We start from the raw sequence: 26196 nt of genomic DNA on the forward strand, positions 1-26196 counted from the left end.
CCTTAGAATTCTTTCCAATAATTTCCCTACTATTGATGTAAGACTCACTGGCCTGTAATTTCTAGGCTACTGCCCTATTTGAACAAGGGGACAACATTAACTATTCTCCAGTCTTCTGGTACCTCACCCACCCCATCCCAGTCTTAAACAGGTAACCACCTATTTTTAAACGGCAACTCCTAGTTCTGGATTCTCTCACAAGAGGAAACATCCTTTCCATTGCCATCCATCTTGTATGTGTCAATGTAATCCCCTTTTACTCTTCTGAACTCAAAACTAGCCTGCCCAACCTTCCCTCATAAGATAACATGCTCAACCCAAGTATTGGTCCAGTAAACATCTTTCATAAGGAGACCAATACTTTACAAACTCTGGATGTGGTCTCCCTCATACCCTGTATAAATGAAGCAAAATCTTCCTCGTAATAAATAATAACTTTGTTAGCCTTGCTAATTACTTGCTGTATCTGCATTCTAGCCTTCTGTGCATCATACACTAGGACACCTCGATCTCACTGCATCTTAGAGCCTTGCAGTCTCTTTCAACATTTAGATAATATGTCCCTTTTAATGTTTCTTGCAAAGATGGACAATTTCACATTTTCCCCACATTGTACTGCATTTGTCAGATCTTTGCCTGTCTATACCCATTTTACAGCTTCCTTATGTCCTCCTCACGACCTGAAACGTGGACTGTCCATTTCCCTGACTCGTTGAGTTCCTCCGACTCCTCTGTGTGTTGCTCCAGATTTCTAGCATCTGCAGTCTCTTGTGTCTCCGTCTTTACCTTCCTATCTTTTTGTCGTCAACAAATTTAGGAATTATACCTTTGGTGCCTTCATGCTAGTCTTTAATATACATTGTGAAAAGTTGAGATGGGTGGCACAGTGGCACAGCTAATAGAACTGCTGCCTCAGCTCCAGAGACCCAGGTTCAGCCCTGACCTTGGGTGCTGTCGGTCTGCAGTTTGCTGTGCCATGTCCTCCCACATTCCAAACATGCGTGGGTTGGTAGGTTAATGGGCAACTTAAATTGCCCCTCATGTGCGGGTGAAGGGTAGAATCAGTTGATGAGAATGTGGGGAAAATAAAGTGGGATTAATGTAGGATTAGCGTTATGTGGATGGTTGATGGTCAGTGCAGACTCAGCTGGCCGAAGGGCCTGTTTCTGTGCTGTATCTGGCTGTGACTCCAAAATTCAATGGCACCTCGGCAACAATCTTCGCAGCATTTGTTACATTTTGCCAACCATAAGTAGGCCTATTTATGCCCACTGTATTTTCCCAGTAAACCAATGAATCTTCTACCCAGTCCAATATGTTACCTCCCACACCATGAACTTTTACTTTCTGTCAGAATCTTTGATGCCATACATTACCAACTGCCTTCTGGAAATCCGAGTATAGTTCGTCCACCAGTTTTCGTTTTATCCATGTTACATGTTACTTCTTCCATGAACTCCAATCAATTGATCAATGGAGACACGAAAGACTAGATGCTGGAATCTAGAGCATACAAAAAGCAAACTGCTGGAGGAACTCAGTGGGTCGAGCAGCATCTGTGGGGGTAAATGGACAATCCATCAGTTCTTTGATTGTCCATCTCTCTCTACAGATGCCGCCTGACACGCTGAATTCCTCCAACATTTTGCTTGTTTACAATAAAACCTGATTTCCCTTTTTCACTAAGCCACGTGGACGTTACCTGATTACCTTGAACCTTTCTTAGTGCCCCACAAAGTCTCTCCCCAAGGTGCACACCTTCCTGGCTCGAACATCCTGCATTGTCCCTGCGTTAAAACCCGAGAAAACTTCACCTTCACCTTCACCAGGGGGATTGCGTTGGTCGATCTCAGTGTAGGAGGTTCGTGCAGGTCTCCCAACGTGAGTGGCGAGGAACTACCACAACTTCGGGCTCCCTCGCTGGATTCCATCAGGAGACCATTCAGAAGGACAGAAAAAAGCCGCTGGCTGCAACTTCCAGATTTCCATGTTTCCTGAAGAGTTGTGGCCGAATGTTCCCAGCATTGCGGTGGGCAGTGTGAACCTCAACATATTTCTCAATGCAAATTCTGGACCAACGAACCTTTCACTCCCAGTTTGTGCATACTATTTTTAAAATTTCATCTGATCGGTCACAAAAGACTACAACAAACAACGTTTTTTTTAGTTTTATTTTAGGACAGGGAACTTTAAAGACGGAACTGCACACACTGAAGCAAACAAAATCAACCAATGGCTCAAACTGATGCAAGTCAGATCAGTTTATTGTCATTTATACTTGGGCGCAATGAAATTCGCTGCTCGCGTGAAGAGCTGTTCATCAGATTGAGCTGTTCATTTTTTATGAAATGTATAAGAAAATCAGAACGGCCCCTCGTCAGGGAACGTCAACGTGTGCAGAGACATCAAGGGTGTGAAAAGTGCAACAAATAATCATAAGAAAAAGAACGGAATTATTGAGGTCCTGTCCTGGTCATCTTTATACAGGAGGGATGCTTAAAAACTAATAAAATCAATGAGGTTCAGCCCAGATTAAACAACGTCGACCTTCCCTTTTTCTCCACAGATGCCGCTCGACCCGCTGAGTTCTTTCAGCAGTTTGTTCTTTGCTCCAGGTTCCAGCACCTGCAGCTTCTTGCGTCTGCATAAGCAGTGGTCAGCTCCGCCCGGGCTCGGCATCGAAAGGGTGCCAGAGTATAGCCTCCCTTTCGTTATTCTCTTGGATCCGGGGCCCGTGATCCTGCAAACATTTACAACAGGAACAAGGAACTGCAGCCGGGCCGCTGAGTGCGGGTTGTATGGAAGCCTGGTATTTGGAGGAGTCGGCGGCTGGGCAGCGGCGGCCCAAAGTTACAGTGAGCCTGGGGGAGCTGCAGCGGCACGGCGTCCTTTACTGGAAGGTGAGGGTCAGGCGGCGTCGCTGCCCACTGCCCAGTCCCCTCACCGGTCCCTCTCCCTCGCTCTCCTTGCCCCTTTGCCTGCTTCCAACCAGAGCGTCTTCAACGTGCTTCGCACCGACTTGTTTCATCGACTCTTGGTCTTCCGCAGACCACAGAGAAGACGTGCAGTTCAAAGCCTTGATGTTCAACAAGTTTAAAAACAAATCGTCACCTGTTGCACGTTCACCAACATCCCCCGTCCGCCCTGATCTTTCTGCTTGTTCAATCGTCTCAGCTCCTCTTGTATCCCAAAGACTTGGGGCTTGGTTGGTTAATAGGCGACAGGATCTGGGGGAGTTAATAGGGATGTGAAGATAATGGATTATAAGGAAAATTAGTGGGCAAATGGGATACAAAGTGAGCTGGCAGAGATTCGATGGCCCTGTGTGTGTGTGTGTGTGTGTGCATGAGATGTAGAGGATATCTACAAAAATGCAGAGGTTCGTGGGTGACAGCTCATAACCTTGATGAGCTGTTCCCTCAACACCCTCATTTTACCTCATCCACCTTCCCCAAATTGTCGCTGTCAGTTTGCTTCCCCATCACTCAGTTTGCTTCCCTCTCCTCTGCCTCCGTTCATCCTCTCTCCCTCAATTCATACTCCATCCCTATTTGCTCCCTCCCCCCTTCGTTCCTTGTTCATTCCTCCAACCTCGTTCCCACCACCCTAACTCCTCAGTCTTCCCCCTCCTGTGCATTCTGCCCCCCTTCCTCTCCCACCACATTCTCCCTCTCTTCCCTTTGACCTTCCCTTGTTCATCCCTCCCTCATTCCCAACATCCCATCTCTTTTAGCTCTCCACCTGTTTCTTTACCTCTCAGTTCCCCTGCTTCCACCCAGTGCTGGTCTCTCCCCATTGACTGAGAGAGAGGAGAGAGCAAATCTCTACCAGAGCATGAAAGGTTATGATTAGATAGTCATCTTATGCCAGTGTGTGAAAGTAGGGAAGACCTGCATTTATTAAGTACCTTTCACACCTTCAGCACATCTCAAAGTGCTTAACAATCATGGTGATAAATCCCATTTCCTGAGAAGGATTATTTTAACGAAAGTCAGCCACAAGGCAGCACTTTGTTAGGATATGTATGCTGTCTGATAAGTTTTCACACTATTTTTCCTATAAGCCACTAAAGCCTCCCATTGCAGTGTTTTTTTTTACCTGTACTACATCAATGCACTCTGTACTAACTTAATGTAACTGCACTGTGTAATGAATTGACCTGTAAGATTGGTTTGTAAGACAAGTTTTTCACTGTACCTCAGTACAAGTGACAATAATAAACCAATACCAATACCAATACCAATAGAATTTCACAGAAATTGTAGCATACATACAGCTACCATTCAGCACGTTTCTAAAGTTAAGATAAAATGTATCAAGGAACATCACTGGAGAACATCAAACTAAATCTGACCCTGAACCACATGGGGAAATGGATAAGGGCAAGTGACAAAGAGTTCTGTAAAAGAATAAAGGTATAAAGAGAATTATAAGAGAGAGACGTTGGAAGGCTTACTGAGGGAATTCTGGACTTGGAATTAACAAAAACAAGTTTGAGAGTTTCAGCTGTTGATGGACTCTTGAAGTAAAACAAAAAACAGAACACAGTGTGTTGAGCAGCATCAGTAGAGGCAAAAAATGTAAGTCAATGTTTTGGGTCAAGACCCTGCATCAGGACTGAGAGGGAAGAGGAAAAATTGCCAATATATAGCAATGCAAGGGGGATGGGATAGAGGTTGGTAGGTAATAGGTGGAACCAGATGGGGAGGGGATGATGGGCAGGTGGCGGAAGGGGAGTGGGAGAGGTAGACAAAGGGAGAAGAAAACTAGGTGGATGGGTGTGTGTGTGGGAGGGAGGAGAATGCCAGGAGTGAGGGTTACCTGATATTGTGGAAGTATGTGGCTGGAGGGTGGACTATGTGTATTAAGTTGAAAGAAATGGCATTGGTCTTCCCAGCATGTAATTGAAACCCATTCAGGCAATCCGACAGCAGAGGCAGTGGTGGTACTCAGAATGGTGCTGGTGAGGCGGAGCTGGGTTTTGTAAGTATAATTGTGGAACCTGTTGTTAACAGATGATGTCTCCAGTTCATTCCAACCTTCCTGGTACTTTCCTCCACAAGAAGTAACCCTAATCCTTTGTAAATGTATTATTGTCCTTTTAGCCTCTGTTCAGCTGCTTCAGCCATTGTTTCTGGTGGAATATGTTGTAATCTGAAGCTTGTGTAAAACCTACTCCATCCTTAAAGTCTTGTACTTAATATCATATCTGTGCCCCCTTTTTCTAGACCCACATTCAGAATAAAGTCTACTTGTGTCTGCTCCATGTTATTCCCTCAACTGTCTCTTTATTTTCTCATTATTTCTGAATTGAAGGCAAAATGCCCTCTTCAGTCTTAGAATGTTTAGATTTAGAGGTAATTAACTCTGTCCCTCCTTAAAACATTATAACTCAATCTTATTTTTCAGTCTTAGCTCCTTTAGTGCAATTATATGTATATTTTTCTGTGACACACCGATAAGTCATTTTCGTAGAATCATAGAACAGTACAGCACAATACAGGCCCTTCGGCCCACAATGTTGTGCCGACCTTTAAACCTCGCCTAAGACTATCTAACCCCTTCCTCCCACATATCCCTCTATTTTAACTTCCTCCATATGCTTATCTAGCAATCTCCTGAATTTGACCAATGTACCTGCCTCCACTACCACCACCACCCCAGGCAGCGTGTTCCATGCCCCAACCACTCCCTGGGTAAAAAACCTCCCTCTGATATCTCCCTTGAACTTCCCACCCATTACTTTAAAGCCATGCCCTCTTGTATTGAGCATTGGTGCCCTGGGAAAGAGGTGCTGGCTGTCTACTCTGTCTATTCCTCTTAATTTTTTGTATACCTCTATCATGTCTCCTCTCATCCTCCTTCTCTCCAAAGAGTAAAGCCCTAGCTCCCTTAGTCTCTCCTCATAATGCATACTCTCTAAACTAGGCAGCATCCTGGTAAATCTCCTCTGCACCCTTTCCAACGCCTCCACATCCTTCCTATAATGAGGCGACCAGAACTGGACACAGTACTCTAAGTGTGGTCTAACCAGAGTTTTGTAAAGCTGCATCATTACCTCGCGGCTCTTAAACTTGATCCCACAACTTACAAATGCTAACATCCCATAAGCTTTCTTAACTACCCTATCCACCTGTGAGACAACTTTCAGGGATCTGTGGATATGAACCGCCAGATCCCTCTGCTCCGCCAAACTACCCAGAATCCTGCCAAAAATGATAAAAGTGCTTAAAATTAAGAGAGGCATAGATAAGGTGGATGGTAACAGTCTTTTCCCCAGGGTAGGGCAGTCCTAAACTAGGAGGCATAGGTTTAGGGTGAGGGTGGTGAGTGTATGGAACGAGCTGCCAGAGGAAGTGGTTGAGGCAGGTACAACAGTGTCATTTAAGAAACACTTGGATAGGTACATGGAGGGGTGGGGTCTGGAGGGAAATGGGCCGAATGCAAGAAATTGGGACTAGCTGGGTGGACAATGTGGTCAGCATGGACTGGTTGGGCCTAAGGGCCTCTATGACTCTATTAACTTTGTACTCCGCCTTGGAATTTGTCCTTCCAAAGTGTACCACCTCGTACTTCTCCAGATTGAACTCCATCTGCCACTTCTCAGCCCAGCTCTGCATCCTATCAATGTCCCTCTGCAATCTTCAACAGTCCTCCACACTATCCACAACACCACCAACCTTTGTGTTATCTGCAAACTTGCCAACCCACCCTTCTACCCCCTCATCCAAGTCATTAATAAATATCACGAAAAGTAGAGGCCCCAGAACTGATGCTTGTGGGACACAGTTTTCGGTATGTCACAGTTTATTTCCAAGTCTGAGTATTGCAATACATGAACTTTGTTAATTTCTGTTTGTGTTCAGTACAATCGATTTTTTTTTCCAAGTTAAATGTTAAATATTAACATGTTTTTACCTATATTTATAACTGATTATAATTGATTTTCTTCCTTTTGTTATTTCTGTATTATATCACCTCTAATTTTTCATCCTTGCACTTCTTAAATTTGTTTCTATCTTCTGTTTTATTGGTGATGTTCTCCCTCCATCCCACTAACACCTTCCCTCCCAACCCCCTCCCTCCATCTTTCCCAGTTTGTATCTCAGCTACTGACTAAATAAGCGCTGATTCTGCAGAATGTGCTTTGTGCTTCATCATCCTTTGCTGCTCTTTGTTTCTCTCCCCTTTGATGGAATCATTTTTTTGTTGCATATTTTTACGACTTTCTTCTATTTTTATGCCGTCCCTCACCTTTTGGTTGTTCATTGCTGTTTTTATTAGGTAAATAGGGATCTAATTAGTCTCAAACATATAATTGAGTTCTGTATCATGTTAAATTCTTTAATTTTATCTGTCCACAAATTTGCCCAGTTTAAGGGGTCAGTCTTTGTTGAAAATGGTCCTACCTAAATTTAGAATTGTTTTATATAGCTTTCTTTAAAAGACAGCATCAATTGTATTATGGTCATTCTTAGATAAATGTCCACATACCAACAGACTGTTTACAATATCTAACTCATTGCTCATTACTCTGTCCACTACAGCTTGCCTGTTTCTCGTTCTAGGATGTATTGTTGCAGAAAACTGTACTGAATATATTCAAGAGAAGTTCCTTTCTGATGTTAGCTTGTTGGTTTGTTTAGTCAATCTATAAGAAAGTTTAAAATCCACTACATCTTTGCTGCAAGCGTGTCCGATCACTCAACTTATGCTTTCTGTCATTTAACAGCTATTACGGGGGGAGGTTTACGCACAGCTGCCACAGTTGTCTTAAATCCTCTCTACTTATTCAGCCCATAAAATCTCCAGTGTCTGCTTTCATTATTATTATCCCCTGCAACAGAATTAATTTTGTCCTCAATCATTAATTCTACACCTCCCACTCTACCAGGTTTTCTTGCAGACCTTCTATTTCCTATTCATAACCAATTTCTACCAGCCTGCAGCCATGCTCCTGTAATGGCAACAAGTCTGATGTGTAGAATTTGAGCCTGTATCTTAGCAACAGCTTCTATTTACGTAGCTCCTTAAATGTGATAAGATGTTACGGGATGTTATGTCATACTTGAATCTAGAGGAGATTTGCTGTTCAGTTTTTGAGCCTAACCTAGACTTTCAAACCCTGTGGGGACCTTTTTTAAATTATTTTCAAAATCTTTGATTTGGGGACTAAATGCAGATATTGGCTGACGCGGTTACGTTTTAAAAAGTTTTTCCTTGTTTTTTCCATCTAGCAGCTTCGGGTTTTGGTAGTGGGAGTAGATTTTTTTAAATAATAAAATATTTCAATTCTTTCTTCCTTTATTAACTAATGACTATATGTGATTATTAATTTAGAGTATTGTAATCTAAGTATGATTTAATACAATGTATTCAGCAGTATTTTTATTCTCTTTCTTGATGCATCTACTCTTTTTTTCATGGATTCAATAAAAATATTGTAAAGAGAGAGAAATGTGTAAGATGCTATCGCTGAGGATCAGCATGCAGGAGGGAAGTAAGAAGGATAGACTGCCAGAGGTTGGGAGAGCAGGAACTAAGGCTGGATAAGAATGGAAACAGTGTGATTCCACCTAGTTCGAGCAGGAAGCTCTGATCATGTTTAAAGGGTGGGTGAAGGTTGATAGAAGGGCCAGTTTACTTTTATCAAATTAAAACTGGATGCCGTTTGTGATGCTATAGTTGTCGAGTGGGAGGAAAACCTACGAAGAGGAACTCTAATGTGGATTTGTACTCTGCTTTGGAAGGTAAAAGAACATTTGAGGAAAAGTTGGCTGGAGATGAGTGATAGTTTGCAAGGAAGGAGGGATCCATGACTGATATTTTTGTGGAGGGAGTCACTATCTGCGGGAGAGGATGACAATTTCAGCTAATGCGGGAGCCAGAGAGGGAAGTTAGATGGGGAGCTATTTAATTCCAAATGGGCCAAGAGAGCAGAAAATGGGATTCGTTAACCAGGTGAGATGGAGAGAAACTGGTGGAAATAGGTAACTTCAGGGCTAGGACCAGAACAACCTCAGGAAGTTTGGAAAGGGGCTAGAAAAAGGGACGGGAGTGGTAAAGAGTTTTATAGGGTGGGCTAATTCACTATTTTGCTGCATGTCTCCTTTACTGAATAATTGTAAATAATGTGTCTCTCTGCTAGTATCTGTAGACTGGTTCTTCATATTTCTTGTTTTCTTCCACTCCTGCTGTCTCCTGCCCCTGTATTCCCATGTTTTTGTTGTTCAGTTTTGTCACTTACTTATGGTAGGTCTGCCCTTCTCCAGGTAGTCCTCTGGTCAGTACATCTTCGACATTCTGTGACTTTTTTTTGTGCTCTGTTTTTCATTTCCAACCATTCCAATAGAAAGGGTGCAGAGGAGAATTACAAGGATGCTGCCTGGATTGCAGAGCATGCCTTATGAAAGCAGGTTGAGGGAACTTGGCCTTTTCTCCTTGGAGCGACAGAGGATGAGGGGGGACCTGATAGATGTGTATAAGACAATGAGAGGCATTGATCGTGTGGATAGTCAGAGGCTTTTTCCCAGGGCTGAAATGGTGGCCACAAGAGGACATAGGTTTAAGGTGCTGGGGAGTAGGTACACGGGAGATGTCAGGGATAAGTTTTTTACTCCGAGTGGTGAGTGTGTGGAATGGGCTGCCGGCAATGGTGGTGGAGGCTGATATGATAGGGTCTTTTAAGAGACTTTTGGATAGGTACATGGAGCTGAGAAAAATAGAGGGCTATGGGTAAGCCTAGTTATTTCTAAGGTAGGGACATGTTCGGCACAGCTTTGTGGGCCAAAGGGCCTGAATTGTGCTGTAGGTTTTCTATGTTTCTATGTTTCATTTCCCTTTTTGAACTTTTCTAACTTTAGTTTTGAATGATTATCTTTGTGTGTGCATGTCTTTATGTGTGCGTGTCTGTGCATGTGTGTGTATTTGTATGTGTATGTCTGTGTGTGCATGTGTGTGCGCGCACGTGTGAGATTTGTAGCTTTCTGCATTTTCTTATATCTTCGCTTGTAACTTTGAATGACTTTCCGCATTGAATTCCTTACAGCTGGCTGAGTGACCAGACTCGTAAGGAGAGTTGAGGGCTAGGATGGGTTTGAAACGCTGCCTTGAGTTGGTGACATTTCCATAAGGCATCTTATTTGATGTACTGAAGCAAGACCCAACAAAAAGTGAAGAATGTTGAAACAATGGTTGAAACTTATGTTGAACATATTTTTGAACATTGCATTACTGGTTTAATATTAACCTGTAAAATAGTCCTGTTGTTGACACTTAGAGACAGCTGCTGGCTGTACAAATGATGTTCTGTGATTGCCAGCTGGTGTTTGGGACCCATTTGTAAATGAATATGAAAGAAAATCTAACATCTCACGTAGTTTGCAAGTTTCTGCAAAATGAGTTTGGGCTTCAATTTATTTTCCGGCCACAGTCAGTTATTCCAGACAGGTTTTTCAGGTGTTTGTAAACTTATTGGGTGATGTCCTGTTGCTTGTCAGCTTACCCCACCTTCTGTTACCTTGCTCCGCAGTTGGATGCCGATAAATATGAGAATGATCCAGAGCTGCAGAAGATTCGCAAGGAGAGAAATTACTCCTGGATGGACATAATAACCATACAGAAAGATACGTTGCCAGATTATGAGGAAAAGGTCATTGCTTATTTATGGTTTTCATGACTGTTTTGTTTTACGTAACTTAAAATTGGAGTTGGTGTAGGCCATACATCCCTGCAAGTGTGCTAAATTGTTCAGTAAGATTGTGGCTGATTCTTCACCCCCAGTCCATCTTCCAGTCTGATTCCCATATTCTTTGATTCCCCAAGAATCCAAAGCTGTGTCATTTTCAGCCTTGGATTGACTCATCTGCTGGGCATTCAAGAGGAAATGCCTCCCCACCATCTTCTCAAGGGTGAATAGGTAAAGGCAATTGATGTTGGCCTCGTCGGCTGTGCCTACATCCTTAAAAAATAAAGTTCTGGTAAAGAATCACAGCCCTCGGGGATGCAGAATTCCAAAGATTTGCAAACCATTTGAGTGTAAAGGAAGTCTTAAATGATTGACTCTTCACCTGACTCTTTGTCCTTTAAATCTGAACTCTCCAGATGGGGAAACAGCCTTCAACATCTGTCTACCTTGTGTATCTCAATGGGAACATATCTCGTTCTTGTAGACCTGTGAAGTGTCTACACTCATCCTATGCAATCACTGCCCACAGGACAACCCCTTATCCCAGAAACCAACCTAGTGACTGTACGTTGCGTTGTCCTCAAGTCAAGTAGATCCTTCCTTGGTGTCGACATCAAAACTCCAGCTGTGTTACCAGGACTCTGTAGAATTACAAGACTTCCTTGTCTAGTACTGCAACATCCTTGCAGCAAAGGCCAACGTACCATTTTGCCTTTGCAGTTGCTGGCAGTACCTGTGTGTTAATATGAGGGATCACCATCAGTTGCAGATGCTGTGTTTTGGATATGAAATATTATACTGGAGCCTCAACTGTCTATTATACCATTTGTTACATTTCAATCACAATGCAAACCTTTTATTATCTGGTTATTATTGCTCTTTGTGGAGATCATTTGTGTGCAAATTGGCTGTTTTGTTTCCTACATTATCAAAAGCACTTCTTTTCACAAGCCCCATGCCCTATGCTTTGGGCTGAGCAACTTTGCTGGGCTTTTTCAGGGGATAATTAAGAATCCATTTGAGTTGGAGTCATAAGTAGATCAGATGTAGATTAGGATGGCAGATTTCCTTCCCTAACTAAGTTAATGAATCAGGTGAGTTTTTACAACAATTGAACAGTGTTATGGTAGAAGCTTGCTTTTTATTCCCAGTTAATTAAATCACTGAATTTAAATTTCTGCTACTGAGCCATTGGAGCCGGTATTGCTGAAGTAGTAACTGTATCATCATGCTGCCATGCTCATTTAAGTGCTTAGAGACCTTTTGGAATGACCAGAGGTGTTGAATGCAAACGCACAAGGCTTGATCAGTAAGTTTGCGGATGACACGAAATTATGTGATGTTATCGTTAGTGAAGAAGGTTATCGTAGGTTACGGTGAGATCTTCATCGGTTAGGGAAGTGGGCAGATAGATTTCAATTCAGGTAAGTGTGAGGTGATGCATTATGGAAAGTCAAACCAGCATAGGACTTATACTATGAATGGTAGGGCAGTAGGGAAAGTAATTGAACAGAGGAACCTAGGAGTACAAGTGCATCGTTCATTGATAGTGGTGTCATAGTAGACAGGGTGGTGAAAAGGGCATTTGGCACACTGGCCTTCATCAGTCAGGGCACTGAGTACAGGAGCTGGGACATCATGTTGCAGTTGTATAAGTTGTTGGTGTGGCTGCACTTGGAGTACTGTGTACAGTTTTGATCACCCTTTTATAGGAAAGACATGGTTCAACTGGAAAGAGTGCAAAAAAAAATTTATGAGGATGTTGCCAGGACTGGAAGGCCTGAATTATAAGGAGAGGTTGGCCAGACTAGGTCTTTATTCCCTGGAACGTAGGAGAATGAGGGGCGACCTTATAGAAATGTTTAAAATGATGAGAGGCATAGATAAGGTGGATGGTAACAGTCATTTCCCCAGGGTAGGGGAGTCCAAAACTGGGGGGGGCATTGGTTTAGGGTGAGAGGGGAAAGATTTAAAAGGGACCTGAGGAGCAACTTTTTCATGCAAAGGGTGGTGAGTATATGGAACGAGCTGCCAGAGGAAGTGGTTGAGGCAGGTACAACAGTGTCATTTAAGAAGCACTTGGATGCGAGGGTGGGGCTTTGAGGGATGTCCCAAGTGCAGGAAATTGGGACAAGCTGGGTGAACAACATGGACTGGTTGGGCAGAAGGGCCTGTATCCATGCTGTATTGCTCTATGACTATGAATCAAATATACAATCTAGAGTGACATTGAATACATGAGGTCAAGAATCAAATGCATAATCTAGAGTAACACTTCAGAGCAGGATGAGGGAGTGCTCCATGTATGTTTTGGATGATGGTGCAATATCAAAATCTTTTGTGCAACTGCTTACACATATCCCATGGTAAAAGATCCCATGGTATTACAGGGCTCAGTGTGGTAGATACAGGGAGGATGTTTTCCTTGGTTGAGGAGTCTGGGACCAGCGGTCACAGTCTCAGAATAAGGGGTGGTCAGTTTAGGACATGAGTAACTTCTTTACTCAGAGGGTGTTGAATTTTTGGAATTGTGTGTCTTGAGGGCTGTGGAGGCTCAGTCATCCTGTTCACTCAAAGCCGAGATCATCGGATACTGGGTATTAGGGGGATCAAGGGATATGGTGATGGAGTACAGGAAAGTGGAGCTCAAGTGGAAGATCAGCCATGATCTCAAAGGCCGGATGGTTCACTCCTGCTCCCAATTCTTATGTTATTATCGAGAAGGAAGAGCAGGAGCCCTTCTGGTGACTCAACCAGTATTCATCCTTCAACAGCCACTAATTGAAACAATTGTGGGCTGTTAATCAGTTTGTTGTCTGTGGGAGCTCGTAAGCACAAAAGAGCACAGTAACAGCACACTTTGCCTATGTAACAGATGCCACCAAAGTAATTGGTTGTACATCAGTTGCTAATAAAATGATAAAAGCAACAACTATTTATATAATGCCTTCAGTGCAATAAAATACCTACAGCAGGCATCTCAAGGCATCCAAAAAATATCATGTATGCTGTCTTTATATAATTTTCCAAATTCACTGGAAGAACAGGTGAACCAATATGAGTGTCCTCACCCAGACCAATAGCCTGAGAATTGAGGTCTTAATGCACTTATTTGGCTACATTGGGTAGGTTGAATGGAAGCCCTGGGTAACTAGCAGAAGGAACAGACCACCTCACAACCTATCCACCCATCGCCCTATCGGCATTCTCATGCCCCATCTCTGGAAGAGTCAGTGGTTTCCATGTGGACTGCTTTAACCACCACAAAACCAGAGTGGAAGTAAGTAATCCTTTTTCCTGCTGGATTGCCTAAACGAAGAAAATGCCCAGAATTGCTTTGCAGATGTGTCGTTGAATAAAATTTAACACCAAGCTCCAACAAAAAAAGTGTTTGGCTTATTTTGTAGGGGATAATAGATTTGAAAATTGAGAGCCTGTGGCTTGGAAGTGAAGAAAGCTGCTGTTTCATGGTGTGGTCAGTAGATGCCAGCACTCTGCTGTAATAGGATGAATGTCACACCAAATGTTGGTGATTTATCAAACCTTTCAGTGCACTTTTCAATGCTTTTTGTAAAAAGATTTCCTCCCTCCAAATGAGCTATGGCTGCTCTGAATTGGAAAAAAAAGAGGTAACTGTTTTGAAAGGAAGTACTTATAATAAAGAATGCTTTCTTTTTTAGTGTTGGAGAATTTAGGAGCTTCATCCTCACAACTGCTGCCTGCGTGTTGTCGTGTTTCACAAAACGAGATGAAAATATAATTATAGAAAATTCCCAGCTGGGCCTGAATCACAGATTCACTGACATTTGAGTTGGCCTCTCCTCAGTGAATCCTGAATGGTTCATTAGGTGGACTTCTGCACTGATGAGCTGCAAACCACCTTCTGGGAAAGGAAGAACATGGGCCACTCTCATGCTGCACAGCAACCTGCCTGCTGACAGCAGAATATCAAAAATGATTGGTTCAAAGACAATAATCCTGGGATTTTTTTTTAAACTGTATGCATTAGTTAGACAGTCATTAATAAAGAAAATAACTTTTTTAAAAAAGTGGCATTAATTGTGACCATTTGCTTTAGCTTAGATCCTTTTTCCGGGAACACATTCACATGGATGAAGAGATTCGCTACGTTCTTGATGGCAGTGGGTACTTTGATGTGCGAGATAAAGATGACAAATGGATCCGAATTGCCATGGTAAAGGGAGACATGATAACGCTTCCTGCAGGGATCTATCATCGATTCTCGTTGGATGAAAATGTAAGTTCTAACAGCATCATCGAGTTTATTGATCAGTGCAGAGGTCAAGCAGGTAATGTGAATGCAGTTGATGGTGGCAGGTATTTCAGAGGTCACATGTGACACTGGTATGTAATAGCTTTCTCACAAAATGTAGCACAAAGAACCGAATGACTCATTTTCAACTGCTTTTCCCTTGAAACCTGTCTCCCCTTTGGCCTCTAATTCTCATTTGATTATTTTTATCCACGCCCAATATCTTACAGAGGGCAGAGCTGCAGAACAGGAGCACAGTTTTACAGCATGCAAGAACAGAAATGACATGCACTCAAAAAAAATATACAGAATCTACCTTTTCAAGCATTATATAGAAACATAGAAAACCTACAGCACAATTCAGGCCCTTCGGCCCACAAAGCTGTACTGAACATGTCCCTACCTTAGAAATTACTAGGCTTACCCATAGCCCTCTATTTTTGTAGAAACATAGAAAACCTACAGCACAACATAGAAAACCCACAGTACCTGTAATGAAGCTTTCTCTTCCACTGTGCAATATAGCTTGCACCAATACAAATATTCGAAGCAGTTGAGGTGTTCCAAATCTTCCAAGCTACTCAGACAACTAATGGCTATTAGGACTCCCTACTAAAGATAATTGCAAGCATTGCAGTTTTACATGACCCTGACATTGTTAGATGGTACTCCCAGCACTAGGAACTCTTTTTAATTGAATCAGAAAATATAAAGGATGTTTTGCTTTCATTCCTTCTCATCAATTTTCACAATTTCATGCTTGTCTAATTGCTTTTTAATAGTAATTGATAAATGCTTATTTGGATTGGAAGTAATAAACTATGGCTCTCAATTATTAATGGCATTAAGTTGTTTTGAAGGTGTGTTTTTGTGTTGTATGTTTGAGTACATAGTTCAAATTCTTTACATGCACAATGTATCTTGAGGAGGCAGCAGGTTCTTGTGTCCATACTGGTGCTCGTCGCTAATCTGAGCCAATGTAAGCGGAAATGAATATTGCGTAACAACTTCACATTATTTTAAAACGTGTCTTTAATAAGTTAACGTATAATGATTTGACATTACCATGTACTATCATAAAACTTACATTGGGAGAAAATGGTGAGATTACTGTTGCCTCAAACCATGTACTTTCAGGTAACCAAGCTGTTCCTAGATCTCTTAATTTTTGTGTAGACTGATGTGATCAGTACAGAATCGTCAGGTTGACATTGCTGATTTGTCCTTCCAGTACCGTTGTGGTGGCTGACCAAGACTGGAAACACCAAGTACATCCAGAATAAATTTGTTTGAGTAAGGCTTTTGGAAATTATTTTAAGAATGAGAAGCTCATTTAAGACAAAGTTTTTTTCTCTCAGAGGGTTGTGCATCTTAAGGGCAATGGAAGCAGAGTCTTTGGATATTTTTAAGTAGAGGTAGATAGATGCTTGATAAGTGGATGAAAAGTTTCAGTGGTTAGATGAGAATACAGAGTTGAAGTTACAGTCAGATTAGTCTTGATCTTATTGAATGGCAAAACAGGCTCAAGGGGCCTACACCTGGTCTTAATTTGTATGTTCATATGTGTGTTTGTTACCTCTTAAGTACCTAATCAATTGCTAGCACTTAAAATCTACAGTTCTTAGCTTTTCCTAGTTCTGATGAAAGATCAACTTGAAACATTTGCTGTTTCTATATCTGCAGATGCTGCCTGACTTGCTGAATATTTCCAGCCTTTTCTGTTTATCTTGCTAATCCTGAGATTTGTCTTTTACTTTTAAGCAGTAAATCTTTTCCAAACTGCATAAGATGTTAACATTGTCATTGAAAATAGTTTTGTATCTTATAGGAGCAGATTATATGGTAACTGTAGGTTTTATATTGCAGAATTATATGAAAGTCATGAGGCTGTTTGTCAAAGAACCTGTTTGGACACCCTACTATCGCCCAGCTGATGAAATGGAAGCTCGCAAGAATTATGTTCGATTTCTTAACCAAGCAGCTTAAATTTTACAAAGTTTCAGTTAATTCTGTATTTTCAAGTTCTGTCATTCAAACTTGTTTCAACTTGAAGAGTGAAGAGCAGGAACAAATAAGATTTCATTACTAAGATTAGAATGCCTTTACAAAAACTTTGATATATTCAATAATTAACTTGGCAGATCATTCATTAACTGTGGAAGAAAAATCATTTACCTTGCAATTCATTTCTGTTTAACTATTTTGGTTGCGGTATAACAAGAATTTATAGTGTCAAATTTTAATCATGTCTGTTCCTCATGTATGGGTTTTTATGTATTAATTTACCATTTTCATCAAATATTTATCCCCTTTCTAATCCTAAAATTTGTGTTGTGAGATTAAGGAATGGTTTAAAAAGGTGTATTTAATCAAAAATATTTTTTTCAAACTTTCAGATGAGTCCTTTATAAATTTTGTGTCAAGGTTTGTTAAGCTTTACTGAATTTTAATGTTTAGCTGATTTAGTTCATTATTTACAATCCTCTAATAGCAGTTTCAAAAGTCAGGAGATCTAGTTCATGTCTGCGATAATGCCTGTGAACAAAACACAGTAAGTTACTAAAACTGAACTTTTACATATTAATACTCATAAATAGTAATAAACAGGTGAAGTTTTTATATTATCAAATCTTTCATTGCGTCTTACTAAACTTGTCGATATTGGTTACAGGTTTATATAAAATGCAATTGGTGGTAAGTAAAAATGTTTCAATTTCAAAATCTAAGGAAATGGTATCCAAAATCTGTTTTATGCTGTGGTTTACAAATATTCTGAAGCTTTATCGTTCTTCTGAAGCATGATGTTAATATTTCTTGTGCAGGGAAATATTTTTAGGATGACTACACGTGAAAATTCCCTTGCTGTATTGATTGTGCAGATGCTGGAATCTGGAGCAACACACACAAAGTGCTGGAGGAAGTCAGCAGGTCAGGCAGTATCTAAGGAGAGAAATAAACAGTTGACGTGCTGCCTGACCTGTTGAGTTCCTCCAGCACTTTTTGTGTGGATAGCAATGTCTAGGTTTGCTTTTCTGTTCCACTTCCCTAAATTAACTTTAGTTTGTTTCTCCTTTATGCCTCAGTAAACTGTTGCTAGTCCAGTTAACTGATGTAGTATGCCATTTTCTTTCCCTTCTGCTTTCAGCAGTACAGTTCAGAATGTTATTTACCACACCTGTGACTGTCTTGTAAACAATGAAGTCCACTCACATCAGTATTTCATTCTAATTTAGTCTGGTATTCAGTACCATTCCTAGATTTTCATAATCTCAGTTTGTACGACACTGACAAAGTTATTCCCAATTTTTCCACAAGGAAGTGATTGGCCTTATTTCTAATTGATTCATTAGAATCTAATTAATCAGAGTTTGATCTGATTGGCCTAGATTTCTGCAGTCCATGTACTGATGGTCAATTATTGAATTCCAGGATTTTAACAAAGACTTGATTGAAGAATACCAACAAACCATTGTGGATACTAGAATTGTAAAAGTAAGCAGAAAATGCTGGGAGTACTTGGGTCAGTTACAATCTCTGTAGCAATGATTTTTCATCAGAACTAGGAAAAGTAAGAGATAAAATTAATAATTAAAGTAATTTTTTACTTTTGCTTCCTTTGAAAGATGCTTTGTTATGTGTAACAACATGCTGCTGTGGAGTTAACTACCTTAGTTAACTTCAGTTTACATTGTCTACAGAGCTAATATCAACATTAAAAAAAAGGCCTACAGTGAAACTGAAATCCACAAACAATCCTTGTATTGGTGAATGCATTTTAGTTTCTCAGGATGCTAGGAGTTCTGGACATTTTATCAGGATCAAGATACGAAATACAGTATCCTTTTAAAATAGAAAATGCTGTCATCAGCTTGAGATGTTGACTGTTTCTCTTTCCACAGTTGCTGCCTGACCTGCTAAGTATTTCCAGCATTTTGTTTTTTTAATTTCAGATTTCCAGTATCTGTAGTTTTTTGTGTCCTGGACAATGGACTAACCTTTAACATAGCCAAAGAGTAACAGTAAACAGTCCCATATATTTATGATGGAAAATGACAGAGTAATTGAGTCCCTGCTTTAAGGAAAGATGAGGCTTTGTATAACTGATGATCAGCTGTACAGCATATCTAGAAAATAAGCTGGCCACTTGGCCTCACATAACCATGCTGTTGTTTATGCTCCACTTAAGCTCCTATCCTGCAACCTATCCCATAAACAGTGGCACAGCTCTATGACCTAATTCAATCCTGACTTCCAGTGTTGTCTGTGTGGAGTTTGCACGTTTTCTCTGTGACAGGATGGGTTTCATCCAGGTACTGTGGTTTCTTCCAACAGTACAAAGATTTATAGATTGGTGGGTTAAGTGGCCACTGTAAACTGCCCCTAGTGTGTTGGTGAATAGTAGAATCTGGGGAGAATTGATCGCAAGCTGGAGAGAATAAAATGGGATTTGTGTAGATGAGTGCTTGATGGCCGACGTGTACTCAGTGGGGTGAAAGGCATGATGCTGTGCTGCGTGACACTAGATTTCCCTTTAAGTTTATTTCTGTTGTTTGGGTCTAATGTACCTTGCAATAATGAATTCCATGCAATTATATGGTGTTTATTTAAAATCACAGAACAAGAATCACATTACTCTTGTACATCTAACCATTCATTTAGAACAGCTCTCATCAGGCTGCATAGACTAGAAGGAGCAAAAAAAAGTACAAACATAGGTTGGGTGATTGAAATTCAGATTGTTCCCTTATCCCTAACAGAAGCTGGCTGTGAAAGAAAAAAAACTTATTTACTCGAAATATAGACACATCAGCTGTAGTTATAGATCAGTAAAATATTTACATATTTACATATTAAGTTACAATAACTAATTACAAACAGGAAAACATAGACGGTTTCACAGTAGTTTAAGACACTGAATATTAAAGCTGTCTCCTTCACGACAGGCCACTGATTCCAGCAAGCTCTGTTTCTTCTGCATGCTGCGAGATGATTCAAGCTCATACATAGTGGTCAGGTTAAAAAGAACACTTTCATGCAGGTAGTGTTTGGGATCCTGCTGTACAAGTCCTTCCAGCTGCTTGAGGGAGTCCTTCAGTTTGCCCAAGTATAGCAAGCATACTGCAGCATTGTTATTTGCCTAAATTGGAGGGAGCATATTAGTTGATAAATTTTAAATACTGAATACATTTGTAGCTGTGTGCCTAAGTTGTAAAATAGCTGCTGAATACAGAGGAGGCGGAAGCTTACTAGTAAATGCTGGTGGTTCTGAACAGAACTACTGGCATTTACTCAATTTTTAATGATTTTTACATGCCTCAAAATCAGAGACATTTAAAATCTAATACAAACCCAAGAGCAAAGCCCAGGATGGGGTTTCCCAAGTGCACAGCTGGAGGCCATGCCCTTTGAATCCAACTCACTGCAAGTCAACAAGATAGGGCCTCTATATCCAGAGCAGGTAAGCATGAACACGGGGAGACCTTGGGCTGTGATTCTAGCCAGTAATATTTGGCATTCAGTTGCTTGACCGCTTTTGGCTTTTAAAAAAAGCATTTGAATGAAATAACTTCTTCAGAAAAGAATGAAGGTTTTCACTCAAACACTGTCATGCCTTGCTTGAGAAACCTGTTCTCAGTTATCCGCAGCAACGTAACAGAGCTTCACCATCGACTTCATTGTGTACTCCATTCAGTGTTCACAGTGTAGCCTCCTCTACACCAAAGAAACCAAATGCAAATCACTTTGCATAGCATGTGTGTTCACTCTGCAGGAATGATCCTAACCTTGTGCTTGCTTGCCACTTTAATTCCCCACCCCACTACCACTCGGACCTTTCTATCTGTGGCCCTCTGCACTTTTACGAGGTCGAATGCAAGATTGAGGAAAGACGCCTCATCTACTGTATGGGTACTTTGCAGCCTTCTAGGGTCTATCATTTTCTCTAACTTTAAGGTGCTCATTCTCTCTTTCCATATGCATCAGAAGTGGCTATTCCTGTGATCATATTGGCTCAGTTTTTTTTATTCTAATCATATAGTCTAGCCTGCTGGGCATGTCCCACAGCCTCACTATTTACAACATACTACAAAGATAAAGAAGCTTAATTTCCCCCATCAAACCATTTGGACTCACTGTACCAGAGATATTCCCGCTGTTCTACATATCCCTTCCCCACTTTCTCTCCTACTGAAAACTAGCTTGTTTCTTTCTCTCTCAGTTCTGAGGAAGGGTCTCAGACTTGAGCTGTTTCACCTTCCATAAATGGTGCATGACTGCTGAGGGTTAATTAATAATCTGGTAATTAAGAGGCCTGTAGGGAAGATGATCATAACATGATTTAAAGTGATTTAGTTCAATCTGAAACCAAGGTCTTAAATCTAAACAATGCCTGCTATGCAAGTATGAGGTGCGAGTTGCCTATGGTAGTTTGAGAAGCAACACTAAAAGGTGTGACAGTAAGCAAGCAATGGCTAACATAGAATTAATACATAGTTTACAGCAAATAAATATCCTTCAAAGATCTAAAAACTAAACAGGAAGTAGTGAACAGAAGTTCAACATAGTATTAGATCAAAAGAAAAAAAAAGTTGCCAAACAGAGGAACAAATCAGAGGATTAAGGAAATTTCAGATTTCAAAGGCAGATTAAGAAATTTATATGGAACGACAAAGTAAAATGCTTGTAATGTAGCAAGAAATCTAAGAGATTTAAAAGCATCTATAGGTATTCAAAAAGGAAAAGCTAATATGGATCCCTCACAGACAAATGTAGGAGAAATTATACTGAAGAATAAGGAAAAGACAAGTTTAAATATATTGGAAGATAATGAAAACCTCTCAGAATTAGAGGAGAATAACAGGTTTCGAGTCAGATTAGCATTGGGAAAGAAATTAGTAGTAGTTAAAAAAAATAATGGTACTGAATATTGTTAAATTCCTAGGATCTGGTGTCCTGCATCTCAGGACTTTGAAAGAAGTGGGTCCTTTGGTTGTTATCTTTCAAAATTCTAAAGATTTCAAGATGATTCCCACAGACTGAAGGGAACATCTGTGACCCTACTATTTTAGAAAGAGAAAATGGGAACTACACTCAGTTAACCTAATACCAGTAGTAGGGAAATTGCAAGAACCTATTATTAAGGAAGTGTAACAGCAGCATCTAGCAAACTTGGATATAATTACACCTGATCCACTCATGCAGATCATTATGAACAGCTGGGCCCCAGCACTGATTCCTGCAGTAACCTACCAGTCATAGTCTTCCAATTTGAGAATAATCCATTTATTCCCACTGTTCACACCAACATATTACCCCAATCTTAAGTGCTCTAATTCTGTTTAATTAACTTCTTTTACAGCATCTTATCAAAAACAATTCAAGTTTGCTGGTTATACAAGCCTGGGTGGCAATGAAATTTGAGAGGAGGATGTAGAAAGGCTTTAAGGGAATACAGTAACAAGTAAGTGGGCAAGGATATGGCAGATGGAATAATGTAGAAAGATGTGAGGTCATCCACTTTGGTAGAAAAAAATAGAAAGGTGCAGTTTTTTTTAAATGGTGAGAGACTGAAAGCTGATGGTATTCACTGAAAGTTAATATATAGGTACAAAAAATTACGAAGGCAAGTGGTAATGTTGGCTTTTAGTGCAAGAGGATTTGAGCACAAGAATAAAGATGTTTTACTGCAATTATATACAGTCCTGCTTAACCTGATCTGATCTCCTTATCCATGAATAGATAGAATAGGAATAGAATGAGGGTTCACAGGTTGATTCTTGAGATTTGTTCCATGAACAGAGATTAAGCAGACTGTGTCTATGCTCAATTGATAAACAAAATGAGAATTAATCTCACTGAAGCATACAAAACCCATATAGTGCTTGACAGAAATGATGTTCGCCCTGGCTGAGGTGTCCAGAACTAGAATATGACATTCAATGCAAAGAGAAGAATAAATTTCAAGTATGTTTATGACAGGGCTTGATATATATTTGGATTTGTATTCCAGGGATTAATGTAGGAAAATGGCATTGATATCAGCCATGATCTCACTGAATGGAAGAGGATGCACAAGGAACAAAGTAGCTTACTCCTGCTTCTATTTCTTAAGTAAATAAAAGAACCATTAACAATTAACAAGAGTGATGGGGTGGCTGGTTGCATAAACAAAGTAGCTGTATGCAGGGGATTGAGAAAAGCAACATGAAGAAAATCTGCAGTATGTTGAAGATGACAACTATATTCTATTAAATTAGAACTACATTATATAATGTTAACAACATGCCACTGGGTTACTCACCACTGGATTGCTTGGATCTAATTTGGTAACTTCTGTGAAGAATTTATGGGCTTCAGCAAAGTTATTTTGACCAAGGTGCAGGAATGCCCTAAGGACAAAAATAATACAGTATTTTCAACCTACTTAATGCTGTTTGCCACAAAATTATATATAACTAAATTAAAACAAATTATGAAACTAAAATGAAACACTCTACATGCTAAGGTCAGAATTTAAAGTTATTTCTCTCAGGAGTGGAACAAAATGTTTTATTTCATGGATTTGCTTTTTGTTATAGTGCCCACCCAGAACTGCAGAATGTAGCACTTTAAAAATAAAGCACCTTATGGGACCCAAAACAAATGATATTCAGCACCATAAAGGGCTATAATGTCATGTAATTACCTCTAGCCATGCCCTACTGTGCACCGTCATTCCTTAGCTGCTGCCAAATTTTAAATTTATTTCAGTATAAAAATAGAAAATTCACAAGAGTAATCCAAAAACTGTTTCAAGCAGAGAGCAAAACATGTGGTTTAGGAGAACTGGATTCCCCTGTGATTGCAAGATACTTATTGGTAGGTAGCCAGAATGCATTTAATTTATCAATTTGACTGTCAAACCAACCAACATCTCGAAGACTTTCTCCCCCTCCCTCAGGAGGAAGATTTCTTGCAGTTGGACCCATACATTCACACAAAGCCATGTTGGCGATGAATTCTAAACACCCACACAAGATTTCACATAGTGGGATCACAATGCTTTAATTAGGCATGAACAGACCAGCATTAATTTACAGTTAGGCTTCCCCCACACAATGATGGAGATAAATAGAATGCTGCTAGACCTTCACCAACGCTGTTCATAAAAAAAAAAGCTGCTGAAATGACTGGTTCTGCGTATTTCCTCCTCTGATGAGACTAGTCTGTTCTATCAGGAGATTGCCTTGGTGGATCTTATTTTTACCACTAAATTGCAGAATGCAACAAACTACAGTTACATGTATATGAGAGTAAGACATTCAAGCTGAAATATATTAAAATTTTTACAAAATGCTATTAAAAGAACAGAAATCAAAGTAGAAAAAAAACAAAATCTGGATAGAGTTGTAACAAAAATTAACTGTTTCAATTCTAATCTGCATCAAAGAACTGCTGTCAAAAATATAACTTCATTGAATTCAAAAAACAAAATAAGGACAGAGGAAGGAAGCAGTTAAGAGATGTGTGGAATACAGTAAATTAAAATCTCAAAAGTGCAAGGATTTGCCATGGCCATTTCTAGCTAAGGGTCATAATATAAGCTTAGACACTGATGGCATGGGCAACAAACCATTAAATTTTATCAAGGACAGTGGGATGTATTTAATAAAAATAAACTGCCCTCTTCTGGGTCATCAAGCAGCTTTATACTCATATCCCCATACATCCTTTGGGCAGAATTTTGCATGGCCAGCAAGGTTAATGGTCCTGATTTAATGGTAGGAATAATGATTTAGTCTGACTGGAATATGTCAAATGGAAACCTCCATGGTTAAGTCTGGAAAATCAGAAGTTGATATCCAATTTGCCCTGCCCCTTTACAAGACATTCAAACACAAGCTGTGGTTCCTACCATGAAACATAACAGAAAAGTCTGGGCTTTTCTATTCAAAGAACAAACACGTTTTTAAAAGCACAATTATCTTAACAGCAACAAATAATTTCCCTGGCACTGAAAATGAACTTTCAAAGTGTACAAATGTGGTGTTTAATTTCTTTAGATTTTAATTATTGTTGGAAATACAAAATAAAAACAATCCATTCCTTCTGGTTCTTAGTGCTCTGTTCCATTTTTCTTTTCCTATCGAATTTGTTTTGTTTTTAGAACATGATTTTACGTGTTATAAATTAGCTTTCGAATCTTGTTTTAAATACTGCGTAGCTTAGCAATGATTATTTCATTGAGAAGGCATGCTGTTGCCCTCCTTGCTTCTGTATGTCCTAGATCTCTACCATCAGAATCCCTACTACGTTACTTTGCCAGGCAAAAGCCCATGTTTCTTAGGTTTACAACTGCCCTTCTGTGGATAGGGCTCGTACATCCTTCACTCATGGTAGTGTTTGCTGCCCGACAGTTACGTCATCACCAGCCTTTGCAAAATAGGAAAGCAGTTTACCATACTTAATGTTCTCCTCCACATTTAGTACACAGATTTTGAGCGCTATGTGACATGATAGCAACCAGACAAGGAATTAAAAATTACACAATTGAAAATGTATTTTCTGTGTCTTACCTGTTCATCTGAATGATTATATTCTGCTGCAATTCACTTCCTAACTTCGGAATCACTTTCTCAACTTTTTGAAAATATTTCTCAGCTGTTTTGATGTCACCAATCTAGATATCAAGGAAATACAATATTGAAAACTTTAAGTCATGAATAAGCCAAAATTTAAGGATAACTATTTTGAATGTTTTGTTTTCGTTAGTGGTAAATCAGACCAAAAATCCTGCTTTAAAAATAGTTTGAAATGCAGGAAGTGAGTCTCATACTGCAGGATATTCAGCCAGGATATTCCTTGCGGCGAGATTTGCTAGGGTGGTTCAGGAGGGTTTAAACTAGTTTGTGAGGGGGAAGGGAACCGGAGGAGTAGGTCAGAGGAAGAAGGGAATGGGGAAAAGTTAGATCAAACAGGTAGAGAGGCTTTGGGGAAGGAGAAACAGAATACAAGCTGTAAAAGTAGTAAGGTAGATGGACTGAAGTGTGTTTACTTAAATGCAAGAAGTGTCGAATAAGGGGGATGAACTGAGGGCTTGGATAAGTATGGGGGACTATGATATCGTGGCTATTACTGAGACGTGGCTGACGTCAGGAGAGGAGTGGATATTGAATATTCCTGGTTTTCGGTGTTTTAAGAGGGATAGGGAAGGGGGGAGAAGAGGTGGAGGGGTGGCGATACTGGTCAGGGACACTGT

General features: G+C 40.2%; 2 protein-coding genes across 3 annotated transcripts in view; one reads left to right on the forward strand and one right to left on the reverse strand.

Annotated features, from left to right (window-relative positions):
- The first annotated feature begins 2738 nt into the window (after positions 1 to 2738).
- adi1 (acireductone dioxygenase 1) lies at positions 2739 to 17557 on the forward strand. Its single transcript, XM_052024374.1, has 4 exons — positions 2739 to 2900; positions 10532 to 10651; positions 14766 to 14945; positions 16827 to 17557. The coding sequence occupies exons 1-4, from the start codon at positions 2799 to 2801 to the stop codon at positions 16944 to 16946; spliced, it is 522 nt and encodes a 173-aa protein (XP_051880334.1). The 5' UTR covers positions 2739 to 2798; the 3' UTR covers positions 16947 to 17557.
- Positions 17558 to 19546: 1989 nt separating this feature from the next.
- The window catches only part of trappc12 (trafficking protein particle complex subunit 12), a 90570-nt gene continuing 83920 nt past the window's right edge, over positions 19547 to 26196 (reverse strand). Inside the window, exons 10-12 of one of the 2 annotated variants that reach the window (XM_052024371.1) lie at positions 25514 to 25617; positions 23260 to 23347; positions 19547 to 20097 (exon numbers count right to left, since the gene is read on the reverse strand). In XM_052024371.1, coding sequence (XP_051880331.1) covers positions 19855 to 20097; positions 23260 to 23347; positions 25514 to 25617 — 435 coding nt within the window. In that variant the 3' untranslated portion in view covers positions 19547 to 19854. The remainder of the gene's footprint in view (positions 20098 to 23259; positions 23348 to 25513; positions 25618 to 26196) is intronic. The other variant, XM_052024372.1, reaches the window with a different exon arrangement.

This window comes from Pristis pectinata, chromosome 10, assembly GCF_009764475.1.
Source record: "Pristis pectinata isolate sPriPec2 chromosome 10, sPriPec2.1.pri, whole genome shotgun sequence".
NCBI classification, from domain to species: domain Eukaryota; kingdom Metazoa; phylum Chordata; class Chondrichthyes; order Rhinopristiformes; family Pristidae; genus Pristis; species Pristis pectinata.